This window comes from Dreissena polymorpha, chromosome 1, assembly GCF_020536995.1.
Source record: "Dreissena polymorpha isolate Duluth1 chromosome 1, UMN_Dpol_1.0, whole genome shotgun sequence".
In the NCBI taxonomy this organism is placed as follows: Eukaryota; Metazoa; Mollusca; class Bivalvia; order Myida; family Dreissenidae; genus Dreissena; species Dreissena polymorpha.
In genome coordinates, this window is record NC_068355.1 from 52,652,407 (window position 1) to 52,668,458 (window position 16,052).

The following is a 16,052-nucleotide window of genomic DNA, read 5'->3' on the forward strand; positions in this document are numbered from 1 at the left end:
GACCTTGACCTTTGACCTAGTGACCTGAAAATCAATAGGGGTCATCTGCGAGTCATGATCAATGTACCTATGAAGTTTCATGATCCTAGCCATAAGCTTTCCTGAGTTATCATCAGGAAACCATTTTACTATTTCGGGTCACTGTGACCTTGACCTAGTGACCTGAAAATCAATAGGGGTCATCTGCCAGTCATGATCAATGTACCTATCAAGTTTCATGATCCTAGGCATAAGCGTTCTTGAGTTATTATTCGGAAACCATTTTACTATTTCGGGTCACCATGACCTTGACCTTCGACCTAGTGACCTGGAAATCAATAGGGGTCATCTGCTAGTCATGATCAATCTACCTATCAAGTTTCATGATCCTAGGCATAAGGGTTCTTGAATTATCATCCGGAAACCATTTTACTATTTCGGGTCACGGTGACCTTGACCTTTGACCAAGTGACCTGAAAATCAATAGGGGTCATCTGCTAGTCATGATCAATCTACCTATGAAGTTTCATGATCCTAGGCATAAGCGTTCTTGAATTATCATCCGGAAACCATTTTACTATTTCGGGTCACAGTGACCTTGACCTTTGACCTAGTGACCTCAAAATCAATAGGGGTCATCTGTGAGTCATGATCAATGTACCTATGAAGTTTCATGATCCTAGGCCTAAGCGTTCTTGAGTTATCGTCTGACAAACACCTGGTGGACGGACCGACCGACCGACATGAGCAAAGCAATATACCCCCTTTTCTTCGAAGGGGGGGCATAATAATATACCCGGTAATATGAAAAAAGCCACGGGGATAATATAAACATATGCGCTAAAGTGTCCTAATGACAAAACGAGAACCCTGTTATTTTCAAATCGCAGTTGAAGCACTAAAAGGGCAAAGCTATCATTCTCACATTCACAATGCTACACTTGCATTAGCCTAAATCAGATAAATGTATAACCATTTTATCAGTAGATATCCCCCCTACCTGGTGACATGATCAAACACGCCGAGAGGAGCCCAGTCTCCTCGTCTGTCAAGCTTAACGGGTTTATCAGGGCAGCGATGCTGAAAAACTCCACAATGAAGAAACCCATCGGCATTTTCTTGATCACGTCTCTAAAAAATACATCAAATCATCAAGGAATTAGCCATTTTGAGGTTATTCCTGGATCTTGCCTCTGGAAACTACGTATAATTATTAAGAAATCAGCAATTTGAAGGTCATAACTTGATCACGTCTCTTGAAAATACATCAAATCATCAAGCAATCTGCCATTTGAAAGTAAATTTGTGAAGTGTGCTCATGGTATACAAGAATGTTAACAGGAACACCCAACAGAGCTGAAGTGTGCTCAATGGCATACAAGAATGTTAACAGAAACACCCAACAGAGCTGAAGTGTGCTCATTGGTATACAAGAATGTTAACAGGAACACCCAACAGAGCTGAAGTGTGCTCATTGGTATACAAGAATGTTAACAGGAACACCCAACAGAGCTTGTTTGTGAAGTGTGCTCATTGGTATACTAAAATGTTAACAGGAACACCCAACAGAGCTTGTTTGTGAAGTGTGCTCATTGGTATCCAAGAATGTTAACAGGAACACCCAACAGAGCTTGTTTGTGGAGTGTGCTCATTGGTATACAAGAATGTTAACAGGATCACCCAACAGAGCTTGTATTCAATGTCTTAAGTATCAGAACAGCATACCAAATATAAATCATTTAAATACAAATCTTCAGAATAGGCTCAAAATTGAGGAGATAATTGCACTAATTAAGATCAAATAGAAACTTTTAGAACAATTGGGAACAGTTTTTTGAACATAATTCTTTAAAATTGTAGTCTGAATATGCATTTTTATGCATCAATCTGTTTGTCCAATTTAATATAATTATTATCTTGCTGCTGTCTTGTGTAAGACTTTCTACAGATATAATTGTGGTACTGTCTTGTGTTAGACTTTCTACAGATATAATTGTGGTACTGTCTTGTGTAAGACTTTCTACAGATATAATTGTGGTACTGTCTTGTGTAAGACTTTCTACAGATATAATTGTGGTACTGCTGTAAGACTTTCTACAGATATAATTTTGGTACTGCTTTTTTGTATTTTTTTTATTGCTATATATAACTACATGCCTGTAATTATATTGTTTATTGATCAACAAAAATATTAATAAATAAAAAAACAAGATGTGTTTGTGAAACACAATGTCCCCCTATGTGACGTTTGACCTTGAAGGATGGCCTTGACCTTGACCCTTCACCACTCAAAAAGTGCAGATCCTTGAGATACACACGCATTTCAAATATAAAATTGCTAACTTCAAAATTGCAGAAGTAACATTACACGAGCAATTTGACCCATATATTTGACCTTGAAGGATGACCTTGACCTTTCACCACTCAAAATGTGCAGCTCCATGAGAAACACATGCATGCCAAATATCAAGTTGCTATCTTCAATATTGCAAAAGTATTCATAAAATAAGCATTTTGGGTCACATATATTTGACCTATGACCTTGAAGGATGACCTTGACTTTTCACCACTCAAAATGTGTAGCTCCATGAGATACACATGCATGCCAAATATTAAGTTGCTATCTTCAATATTGCAAAAGTATTCATAAAATAAGCGATTTGGGCCACATATATTTGACCTCTGACCTTGAAGGATGACCTTGACCTTTCACCACTCAAAATGTGCAGCTCCATGAGAAACACATGCATGCCAAATATGAAGTTGCTATCTTCAATATTGCAAAAGAATTCATAAAATGAGCGATTTCGGCCACATGTATTTGACCTCTGACCTTGAAGGATGACCTTGACCTTTCACCACTCAAAATGTGCAGCTTCATCAGATACACTTGCATGCCAAATATGAAGTTGCTATCTTCAATATAGCAAAAGTTATTGCAAAATGTTAAAGTTGGCGCATACCAACCAACAGACCAACCAACCAACAGACAGGGCAAAAACAATATGTCCCCCACTACTATATTGGGGGACATAAAAAAGTTCAGAATCAAAATAATCATAATCATAAACATACAAGTTGACCCAAAAAACTTTCCTTTAAGCATTCAGATTTATCGATATCTTTTACAGACACCAATAAACACTTTGATTCCTCAGTTCAATAACTTAATAGCACTTTATAAGTTCTGAAGGAAACGCGATGATTAAGACTGCTGCTGCAATGCCAAATGTTAAATCAGCCAGCAATTTTCTTCCTTAATTATAAAGTACCGGAAAACGTCACTTTCCCGATTAGGAAAAAAACTAACAAATTTCCAAAATATTTATAAAACAAGGGACAAAATTGTCACAAAACCAGGTTTTCATTGTGAAAAAAAAATCTGATAAAGGGAGAAAACTCAAACTGAACTTTTGAAATGAACAAACAAAATTAACCCCCTTTGTAAGTTTGTTTTTAAAAAAAATCTATTTTTAGTCGTGGCGACCTTGACATTGGAGATATTGACGTGATTCTTTTGTGCGACACACCGTCCCATGATGGTGAACAAATGTGCCAAATGATTTTAAAATCTCACAATGAATGACATAGTTATGGCCAGGACAAGCTCATTTATGGCCATTTTTGACCTTTGAACTCAAAGTGTGACCTTGACCTTGGAGATATCGACGTAATTATTTCGCGCGACACCGTCCAATGATGGTGAACAAATGTGCCAAAGGATTTTAAAATCTGACAATGAACGACATAGTTATGGCCCGGACAAGCTTGTTCCGCCCGCCCGCCAGCCAGCCAGCCAGCCAGCCCGCCCGCATTCGCCAATCTTATAACCAGTTTTTTCCTTCGGAAAACCTGGTTAAAAATCCCAATTGGAGGTCTCCACATTTTTTTTTTAATAACACTGCGTAAGTTTCCCAATGCAGCTCTATGACTTGAACCTAAGTAAATATAGTATCGACAACTTGACAACACTTAGTTTTCAATTTTAAAGTATTTGGGAGCAAAAAATCTAATACACCAATTTCCCACTATGAAGATTTCACGACGCGAATTTTCCCAATTTCAGGGTTTTTCGCACATATTTTTCCCAATTGGGCTGGTGCCGGTAATTTTCCCAAATTGGGCTAAACAAATCGCTGTCAGCCTACCGTGGACACTTCATCTCCATGGTGGGGTCGAACATCTCGTGGTTGACATGATCCACCAGCAAGCACATGCGGTTAAGCAGTATCTCAAACGAGCCCTTCTTGATCAGCACAATCTGGTCCTCCTGATGAATCTCACCAAATCCTGCAACCAAACCGGCAGAACACCAAATAAGACTTGCTGCGGGAAAATGGGGTTTAATTCATGTGAGTTAATTCTTGTCTGCACAGGCTAACAGGCTAATCAGGAAGGAAACTTTTCGTCTAAACTAGATTTTGCTAAGAGACCTCGTTTAAACGCAAACTTATTTTAAAGCAGAAAGTGTCGGCTCTGCTTAGCCTAGTCTGACTTCACAGGCTAATGTGGGACAAAAGTTTACGCAAATGTGTTAAGCTCTGTTTTTCTAGAACAAGAATGAACTAGAGCTTTGTCACGGGCATGACAAATACCCCCACATGCCGCATTGACACATATTTTGCATGTCGTCTTCACAAAAAACAGCGGAAACTGGTGCTCAATTTTTAAATCGCACTAAGTGACCCCTTGACCTAGCTTTTGACCCAGACAGGGCCATGTTCTAACTTGGCCTTATGATCATCTCCATAAAACTTCTGACCAAGTTTGGTGAAGATCGGATGTAAACTACTTGAATTAGAGAGCGGACACCATGCTGAATGTTAAAAAACGCACTAAGTGATCCAGTGACCTAGTTTTAGACCCGGAATGACCCATGTTCAAACTTGTCCTAGAGATCATTAAGATAAAACTTGTGACCAAGTTTGATGAGGATTAGATGAAAACTACTTGAATAAGAGAGCGGACAACATGGTGAGGTTTAAAACGCACTAAGATACCCTGTGACCTAGTTTTTGACCCGGCATGACCCATATTCAAACTTGACCTAGACATCATCTACATACAACTTCTGACCAAGTTTGGTGAAGATTGGATGAAAACTACTTGAACAAGACTTTTGCCAAGCAATAAAAGTCCCCTACCAGCTCCACCATTGTCAGAAATTTCACCATTTTCAGAATATTTTTGTTTGTTTCCATAGCAACCACAATTTTTGACATGGGAACAAAATAAAATGACGTGCATAATGTCCATATTGCCATCTATCCATGTTCCAAGTTTCATGAAAAAATATTCAGAACTTTTAAAGTTATCGCTGGATCCAGAAAAAAACACCATTTTCAGCACTATTTCTAGTCTATTTGTTGCCATAGCAATAACAATATTTGACGTAGATACAAAATGAAATGACGTGCATAATGTCCATATTGCCATCTATCCATGTTCCAAGTTTCATGAAAAAATATTCAAAACTTTTAAAGTTATCGCAGGATCCAGAAAAAACACCATTTTCAGCACTATTTCTAGTCTATTTGTTGCCATAGCAACCACAATTTTTGACGTATGAACAAAGTGAAATGACATGCATAATGTCCATATTGCCATCTTCTATCCATGTTCCAAGTTTCATGAAAAAATATTCAGAACTTTCAAAGTTATCGCAGGATCCAGAAAAGTGTGGCGGATGGACGGATACAAAACCATAAGTACCCTCCGGTGAAACCGGTAGGGGACTAATTAGAGAGCGGACAACATGGTGAGGTTTAAAACACACTAAGTGACCCCGTGACCTAGCTTTTGACCAGGCATGGCCCATGTTTGAACTTGACCTACACACCATCTAGTTACAACTTCTGACCAAGTGTGGTGAAGATCTGATTTAAACTACTTGAAATAGAGAGCAGACACCATGCTCAATGTTTAAAACGTACTAAGTGACCCTGTGACCTAGTTTTGATCTGGCATGGCCCATTTTTGAACTTGGCCTTCAGATCATCTAGATAAAACTTCTGACCAAGTTTGGTGAAGATCGGATGAAAACTACTTGAATAAGAGAGCGGACAACATGCTGACTGTTTTAAATGCACGAAGTGACCCCGTGACCTAGTTTTTATCCCGGCAAGGCCCATGTTCGAACTTGGCCTAGACATCATGTAGATACAACTTCTGACCAAGTTTGGTGAAGATCGGATGAAAACTACTTGAATTAGACAGCGGTCACTTAAGCTCATGACGCTCGATTGGTCATTGTCGGCTCGGGTACTCCTTACATGTACCCCGGGTACTCTTAAGTATACTTACATGTACCCCGGGTACGGTAAATATACTAAAACGTACCCGGGAAATTTAACGCTAAATCGGCCGTTGTCGACTATTTTTTAAATTAATTATATACACATGTATGTCAATTTTCTGTAAAATGGCCTCTATATTATCGAAACTCTTACTCACAAAGCATGTTGACACAGTTTCTCTTAAAGAGAAGTTTGTTTAAGATAAAAGGTAGCGCGTTTTACGACATCGGATATTAGGCGGGAATACAACTCGGGTACAGTCTAATATCGACCGGGTACGATTAAGTATATTTACCGTACCCGGGGTACATGTAAGTATACTTAAGAGTACCCGGGGTACATGTTAGTAGTACCCGAGCCGACAATGACCAATCGAGCGTCACTTAATACGGACCAACAGACAGAACGACAGACAAGTTCACTCCTATATACCCCCCTAAACTTCGTTTGTGGGGGTATAACTATTAAATTAAAGCCTGCAGGTGCACATGGTAATTTGGTTTTTGATCCCCCATTTGATAGAACTCTGTTGTTTTTTTAATCACCTACTGTGAAACCATTTATTTTCGTCAGCACGAAATTTCGTTCTTTTATAAAAAATGACTATTTCGTCAGCACTTAAATTCGTCCATTTCTGGTTTTGAAAAAAAAGCGTTCGATTTGTTTGCAATGTTTGTAATACATGTAATACACAGTTGCGAAAAAATCGTGCTTGGGAAAGAGGGGTGACACTTGGTAGTAACTTGCAGAAGGTGGGCCTTGTTTGGCATATGCCAATTAAGAAGTCTGTTATTTCAGGTGATAGTAACTGTCCCTGATTATTTTATGTTATTGACACGTTCTTTGTTATAATAAGCGGATAAGTGGGACTGAATAACCGTTAACGAGTGTTTTAAAAAACGAAGCCAATTGCCAATAAGTCTTTTTCCATTTCAATCACGGACAACCAAACACAAATCAATATGTTCGTTGTTAATTTGTAATAAAAGCGCAGAATATATTTCAGTCAGGTGTTGATCACACATCGTCATATTTTAATTGCGTTTAATAGTATTGTCTTTAATCCAGATTTGCCGCGTGTTGGCTGTATAATCTGCAACACCCCTGAAAAACACAATACACACAATGGGTAATAAAGTTGTTAACAATTAGTGCTAATCAACACTATTATACCTAAACAAAGTCGATGCATTCCATACAGCCTTATTGCATTCGCGTTTTACAGGAAATGTCAGTTGTCAGTACACTGTATAATGTACGTCCCTTTGTGTCAAAACCGGATTTAACTTGAGTGTGAATAGTCGACTGTTTCATTTCTTTGTATCAATACCATCCGGGTATCTGTACTATAAGTATACCAGTCTACAAACAAGGTGCGCGCTTCCTCATATGTGTATTCGAACGTTAAAAAAATTGACCTACGGTTTAGCGTTCACGCCGTCGAACGCATTTAGCAATATAACTCTTTTTTTTCACTATTTCTTTACTTGCAAAAAATACTAGTGGCTTATAACTTACCTTGCAATCTTTTTTTCTCGCATTTTGCAAGTGTGCGAGTGTTAGTTTCAAGCCCTGTGTATATGCCTGGATTACGCTGTATTTAAATGCCCCATGCCTACGGTAATTCAGTCTTATTTGTTTCAAATATGGGACATGATTGTTCGTTAGGATCTTGAATTCGTCCATCGGTCGAAGGACGAAAAAGACGAAAATTAATGTCTGATGAATAATAATGGTTTCACAGTATTTGATAATACTTGGGCCTTAATAACTTTGATTTTATAGAACTATAAGCTATACGTATCCTATTCGATAGATGAAGAAATTTTAACAAAAAATTTCTCCACTTTCAGGTGCAAGTTGAAGACTGCCAAACTCCTTGATACATTCACCTTAACTTGTGTACGGAATGGGTTCAAGCTAATTACCCAATAGAAATGTTTATCTACCGGTACTTTAACACTGGCAGGAAATATTGGCGGTCAGACATAAAAGGTGTTTTACAAACCATTTACAAAGCAAATATTACAAGAATATTTTATTAAAATAATTGGCTTAAACGAGCATTTAAAAGAGTTTAAAACAGGAATGCTTACCTGGCAGTTTTTTGCAGAAGCGAACTACCTGGGTAATCTCATAGACCATGCTTCCAACAAATTTCTCCCAGATTTTATGAGTATCTGCGGGCATTTTCGACATATCAGGCTGCAAACAAATAGATAACTTTAGTGTGAAGCAAAAATATATTGAAACACAAATTCCTCACATTTTCTCTCATAATAAATAAAAGAATTTTATATCATTTATTTTATAATATTACAAGTTAAATGCATTAATTTGCTTCCAAATAAATGAATAAAGAACTTTGCGTATTGACATGTGAATCACTAAAAACACTCCTCTCAAACAAGAAATGTGTTAGAATAAATTGAGTCGTGTTCTGAGAAAACTGGGCATAATGCATTTGCGTAAAGTGTCGTCCCAGATTAGCCTGTGCAGTACTGTGTAATCAGAGACGACACTTTCCGCCTAAATTGGATTTTTGCTAAGAAGAGACTTCATTTAAACGAAAAATGTCATAAAAGCGGAAAATGTCATCCCTGATAAGCCTGTGCAGACTGCACAGGCTAATCTGCGATGACACTTTACGCACATGCATTATGTCCAGTTTTCTCAGAAAACAACTCAATTGATGTCCCTGCTATATTTCACTGAAAACAGAAACAGTTGTTGTTAGCATATATGTATCAATCTTTTGCAACTGTTACTACACATACGTTTTTTTTACAAATGTGCCATTGACCATAAGCAAGCACAAAGTCGGTGCATACAACATATAACATTTTGAAACGATAAAAATAAATCCAAAGTAGTATAAAGGAATAGAAGTGACATTGTTATGAACATCTCCTCTTGCCATTACCATATAAGAACTATGAACATTTGTAAGTTTCCAATGTGACCTTCACCATGAAGCGACCACAGTAATAATTTTAGAATCAAAAGTATGAGTCCCAGGAACTCTTAGGTTTTAAATATATGGTCCCAGATAGAAAGTATGGGTCCCATCTATGAGCAGAAGAAAAGCATAGTGGATCAGGGTATTTCATCATTTAAATGACATCACATGGCTATATAGTCTCAATTAAACAGGAAACTTTAAAAGGCAACTCAACAGTTTTATGACTGGATTATTTTAAAGACTTAAACAGGTCATTGTACATCACATTCACGCGTGTGAAGTGCGATAAACAATAAGCCCACTTGACCACAATAATAGATGAGCAGTTTTACTGACATATCTTAACGAATGTAGCCATTAAGATGCAGCGTAATTAACATAATAAAAAATAAAATTTCCACTTTAACACAAAGCACTACGAGTTTTTATTCATCATTAAAATTAAAAGCCCAGACATTCTTTGAGGAAGAATTACATGATTTCTTATTTTCGCATGTTTAACATGAAATGCACGAGGACTTTTAATTTGTTGCTAGAAAATTACATTGTCAGAAAAATATAGTGCTATGCAACCCATGCTCCGTTATCATAATGATGCTTCCTACTGTTGAATACAAAATTAAGCTTTCCAATGACCTGGATTATTGATTGCGCAATAGTAAAATGGCAGCCATTTTTGGTCGATTTGCAAGTTTTTTGGTCTTTAATTCTTTTTTCTCTGTTCACAAAATATTTTTCAGTATCATTATTTATAAACTTATAGGATTGTGCATCGGCAGGACGCATATATAGCAAATGTTTGCGTACCCTGTGATTTCTATGCGTACAGGACGCAGACCTAAAATTATCCCTGGACCAACACAGTTGTTTCACGCAACACATCATTGAGATATTATCATTATTTGTACAAATGTATTTCCAAATCCCATTATTCACAACAAGTTATTGGCAATAAAAAGAATATGCACTAACTCCAAGTGTCCACTGTGACCTTGACCTTAAAGTTAACGAGATGGTTGTGAGCAAGACATGAAATGTCCCACACAAACAAACACATGCACACACAGACAGGGGTCACTCTAAATGCCCTTCAGCCATTATCATGGAAAGATACAAAAAAAATTATTAAAAAAAACAAAACCAAGTTATTCTTCATACAGGCCAAACCATTTCCAAAATGAATACTTTCTTCTGTTCTAAATGTTATTGAATGGAGAAACCTGTTAATAAATTATTATTTTACAATAGGGCACACCATACTGCAGGGGACTCACCATCAATCCTGACCGCATCTTCATCATGAATTTCTGATTCGCCTCGGCCACCTTCTTCCTGGTTGGTGTCACAGTCTCCAGGTGAGCGATCCCCACGGTCTCCACCACCTGGTCGATGAGCTGCTGTCGTAGCGCCGAGGGCACCTGCTTCACCTCCTCCAGGATTCGCAAGACATCAATCTCATTCGCGTTGTCATCAGGTTCGGGGAAATGCATGGCCATCATGTCTGTCAGAGAGTTAAAATTTGTTTACCAATTAAAAAGATATTGTTTGCAATGTTAGAAGTAACAAGAATATCAGTGAAACTGATGGATGCTCCCCGATGATGTGCTTTGTCAATCAATTTGTTAATTGTGTAACCACCTAAAAAAATCTATTATAAGCCTCGGTGACCTTGACCCCAGTGACCTCATCAAAAGGTAGAGGTTCATGCAAGGTACCTACATGCCAAATATGTAAGAGATCTGTAAAATATTGAAGGCGCTATGAGAAACTGTAACGAAAGTGTGACGGAAAGTGTGCAAGGAGCATATAAATGTTATTGGAGCATTGACTAATTTTTTAATTTAATTTCAAAATTTTCAATTAAAATTCGTATTTACATGATCATCAAGTAATGATTTAACTCCAACATTGATAGCAAATTCTCCACTGCTTATGCACAACTTCATAAGATTACTTATAGAATTACTAACAAGTTACAACAGGCCATCAAACAGAGGTTACCAACTATTCTTTATGTGATAAAGTAACTTCGTATACACATAGCTGTTCCAAAAAAATTCCATAGCATTACCATTTAATAATCATTTACACCCAGAGCATGTGTAGTATTTCAGTATTACACAGATAAGTAGAGTAATAACAAGAGATGTGTTTGTCAGAAACACAATGCCCCCTACTGCGCCGCATTGAAATAAAATTTCTATTTATCATTTGGCAGGTATAGAAATCATCTCCCTTTAAAGGTTATTACTTCCCTTGAATTTTGTATAATCGAATCGGGTGGGGGGGGGGGGGGTTGGAAGTTGGGGGGGGGGGGTGGGGGGGTGGGGGGTGGGGAGGGTCTCACAGTCAATTATGACCATGTCGGACATCACTGACAACCAAGGCCTGTGGTTTAAAAGACATCATAGCCAGAATTGATCATATATCTATGGACATAAGGCCTCAGGTATGTAATGAACATCAAAGAAATTATAATTATATCATTAAAAAAAAACTTTGACAAATCAATCATTTGGGTTATAAATAATCAAAATAATAAATCTGTACAGTAACTGTGAAAAGAACTTCAATTATTGGTAAGGAAATATATAATATGAGATTTATAATTATATAAATTACTTCCCTTGAAAATAATTGTCTGTAACAAATGTCTATTTTTAGTAGCAAATAATTAAAAGCCATTGCCGTGACTGTAGATTCACCACTCAAAATGTGCAGCTCCATGAGATACAAATGCATGCCAAATATATAACAGTTTTTTTTTCCACTTTTTGGGAAGATAGCCCATGGCTTTGGAATTGGGAATTTTATCGGAATTTTCATGCAATTGGGAAAATAAATTCATTAGCCTTTTTTTCCACACGAAAAGTCCACTGATTAGAGAAATACTAAATTTGATATAACCCTTTATAATCATTCAAATTAAAAGAACAAAATCATATAATACTTTTTTAGATGTAATTGAATTAAAATTGAGATAAAATACACATTAGACTTCTTTCTAAAAAAAAAAAAAAAAAAAAAAAAAAATCGTAATTACTCTATGTTTTCGGACACTCTAAGTTTTTGGACACCCCCTTTTTAGCAAAAATTATTATTTTTCATGACTCTTAATTTTCGGACACACGAGTTTTTGTCCATAATTAATGTCTCTAAGTTTTCGGACAGTATATTTTACAGCTATATTTTACCAAATTTCAGTCCTGTTTTCGATATTTAATGACACTTCAATCATGGGGTTTTACAACCAGAATAACATCGTAAAACATGGCAGGTGCATGCCTGAGAGCAACGGACCATTACATTTGCGTAATTGGGTAAATAACCTTGTTAACCGGTATTAAACAATGGTTTCGCCTGATAGCATACCGGGTGAGCATTATGACAATTACCTAGTGCCAATTAACAGTTCAATTATCTACCGTAATGGTACTACCCTTTCTCAGTAAAATAACTGTGACAAATACTAAACGCTTCAAAGTGTGATTCACCCAAGTTTTACGAACAACGGAAGGTGTTCGACAACAACTATCGGAAATGAACAAACAAAGAATTCATAGTTTGCTCTTTTATTGCGTTAATTACAGGTTCATACTAGCGAGTATCAGTACATCACATGCTCATCTTTGAACTCAATGGTCAAAGTACAACCTTGTAGTTACTTTCTGTCAAATAAATCAAGCATTTAAAATTATTTAAAATGGATTGCAAACATATTTAACTGTAATTTATACTATTCGGCATGGTATTTTACAAGTGCGTGCTATTACTGGTAGTCGTAGATACAATTGACGCTATTTTCGGACAGTACAATTTTCTACTCAAGTAATGGGACACCTGAATTTTGTGAATATTTTTCGAATCTAAGTTTTCGGACACAAAAAATATTAATTATTTTTAAGTGTCCGAAAACATAGAGTTATTACAGTATTACTTCCCTTAAATCTGTATTTATTACCGTAGACTGTAAAGGATGACCTTGACCTTTTACCACAATGTGTTTGTCAGAAACACAATGCCTCCTACTGCACCGCTTTGATTTATTTAACAAAAATATATACGTGGGCAGGTCAGATAAATATGTCCATTTAAAGATAATTACTTCCCTTGACTTTGTTTTTTCAACCCTAGACCTTGAAGGATGATGTTCACCGTAAAATTTTACCACTCAAAATGTGCAGCTCCATGAGATACACATGCATGCCAAATATTTAGGTGCTATCTTCAATATTTACAAAGTTATGGCAGTCTTCGAAATTAGCACACTCCCGATTGCCCGTGGCAAGTAATATTACTGCCGGGCACATACAAAAATTCACGTTTGTTGCCCGCCGGGCATGTAAATTATTGAAGCCAATTGAAAGTTTATAAAAAAAAATCGTAAGCGGTTCTTGATATTTGCAGATCTATTTTTCAATTTTGCGAACAAACACCTAGCCGTAAGTTGTAAAACAATGAAATTCGATTGGTTTAACAACACACACCTGCTTGCACACGTCATCATTATTGTTTTTGACCGATGCAGTTCGGTCACATTCGGTTCTTATCGACGGTTTCTCTAGACATTAATCGAGAAGATGCTTTTTGAACCGATCATTTCAATCAAGTAATACGCTTCCGTTTTTGTCAATGTAAACAAATGTCATTGTCGACATAGAGGCTATGCAGTATCTTAGGTATGTTGATTGGGCTAAGCCCGATAAAGCACTTCCAAAATAGAAAATTGACAATGATTTAGAGAAAAAGGAAGCCAAGAAATGGTACGAGGACACCAGAGAACGCTCTTTTCAAGAGCACTGGTGTAACGATCGACCGTCTTAATTCTAGTGACTGATAATGATTAGATGTAGTTGTATGTGTGTTAAAATGTTGTGATTTGTTATAATTTTGGTTAAAAAAGTTTGGGCATGTAAAAAATATGTTGGGCATGTAAAAATTCTTAAGTAACTGGCCCAACTGGCATGTAACTTTTCAAAGCTAATTTCGAAGACTGTTATGGCCAATGTTAAAGTTTTTTTTCGCACGGACAGACATACATACTGACTGACGGACAGTTCAACTGCTATATGCCACCCTACCAGAGGCATAAAAATATACTATTAATTGCCAATGTCAATTGTTTTAATACCACAATATTCTTTATCAACAAATAAATACAATTTGTAAGAAATGTCAACTAAATTAGACCTAAGAAAAACAGGACATAATCAGGGCGGGACAACAACTGACGATAATCATTTACAGTCATAAATCCCCCAATCATGCTAATAACTGCACTTTACCATGTATTATGGATTGTTGAATACACCCCCAATTTCATTTTAATTTTTTTTTTCACATAATTAAAAGATGAAACTTATTCTGCATTAGAACAATGGCGGCTATTCAACAGTTTTCTTAATTTTTGTTATCCCCCATTTTGGATGCGCATTAGACATGGTTGCGCGTAATACAGTACATACCTGGCATCATGGCCATGCCTCCCTCCATCATCATGGCCGGATCCATGTTTTTCATCATTTCCATCATGTCCGGCATCATGCGCAGGGTCTCCGGCGACAGCTCCGACATCATGTACATGGGCGAGGCCGACCTAGACATGCCTGGGAAACCCCCCATCATGTTGTCCATCATCGAATACTGGCTGTTGTCCAGCTCCGGTACTTCCTGTTTTATCTCCGTCACATTCTTTAGAAGCTCGGTTGGCGAGAACAGACCGTAGTCAATTGTTGTCGCTGGCGTTAATGTCAGGTTATCGGTTTTGAAATTGTCTTTGGTGTCTGAACTGTCCGAGTCAAGTCTGAAATTGTCCAGAGTGTCCTCAATTATTCCTACTTTAGTGTCTATACTCTGTCGGTTCCCATTCATGACGCTTGTCGGATCGCCCGGCGACCCCGACGGCCCAGGACTGCTGGTCACACTTGATGTGTTCCCGGACTCAGAACTGGTTTTACCGTTATGCTGTGCATTCTTATTGTTTTTCTGATTTTCATTGGTGTTGTTGTTTCGCTGGTGCTCGCGGAAGCTATGCTGGGCCGCCTGTAAGAACGCCTGCATGAGTTCCGACTTGAACGTGCCATTCTGCTGCAGTAACTTCTGTAGCTCGGCCATTCTCAACTTGTAGAGTTCTGCAGGGGATGTCGGGTATGGAGCAATAGGCACATTGGTATCTCGCTTTGGTTCGCCGCTTGAGTCTTTCAAACGCTTAGGTCTTCGCCCTAACCGTGACGCTGAAAATATACGAAATATACCTAAAAAATATATAATGCAATACATTTGATGTTTTATGTAATATAAATTGTATAATTGTTATTTTATAATGCCACCCTATGTAAATAGCATTTAAGTTAAAATTGACTTGCATGACTTGCCTGAAATCATGCTTTTTACATAACTGGTACCTGGAGCCAAATATATTATTTTTACTGGTACCTGGAGCCAAATATATTATTTTTACTGGTACCTGGAACCAAATATATTATTTTTACTGGTACCTGGAGCCAAATATATTATTTTTACTGGTACCTGGAGCCAAATATATTTTTTTTACTGGTACCTGGAGCCAAATCTATTATATGCTTGATTCATAATCAAAACATAAACATTTCATGCTTTAAAGGCTCTATAAAGGTGAAGATCCGTAATTATTTACCGATTTTTTTATATTTTTTTCCGTATTTTATATATAAAGGTTATCAAAAAACAATATGTATATGCTATTGGACATTACCATAAAAATATGAGCAATACAACTTGTTTTGAGCTCAAAATACAGTGTCCTCCAAGTCAATCGTGTTTACAAACAATCAGTT

The 16,052-nt window shown here is 37.1% G+C and overlaps 1 protein-coding gene across 7 annotated transcripts in view; it reads right to left on the reverse strand.

Annotated features, from left to right (window-relative positions):
* Window positions 1-16,052, reverse strand: part of LOC127880874 (nuclear hormone receptor E75-like) — a 107,412-nt gene that overhangs the window by 1,707 nt on the left and 89,653 nt on the right. For all 7 annotated transcript variants that reach the window (XM_052428350.1, XM_052428370.1, XM_052428363.1 and 4 more), the window contains 5 exons: window positions 14,703-15,470; window positions 10,512-10,738; window positions 8,372-8,480; window positions 4,128-4,269; window positions 980-1,110 (listed from right to left, as the gene is read on the reverse strand). In XM_052428350.1, coding sequence (XP_052284310.1) covers window positions 980-1,110; window positions 4,128-4,269; window positions 8,372-8,480; window positions 10,512-10,738; window positions 14,703-15,470 — 1,377 coding nt within the window. The remainder of the gene's footprint in view (window positions 1-979; window positions 1,111-4,127; window positions 4,270-8,371; window positions 8,481-10,511; window positions 10,739-14,702; window positions 15,471-16,052) is intronic.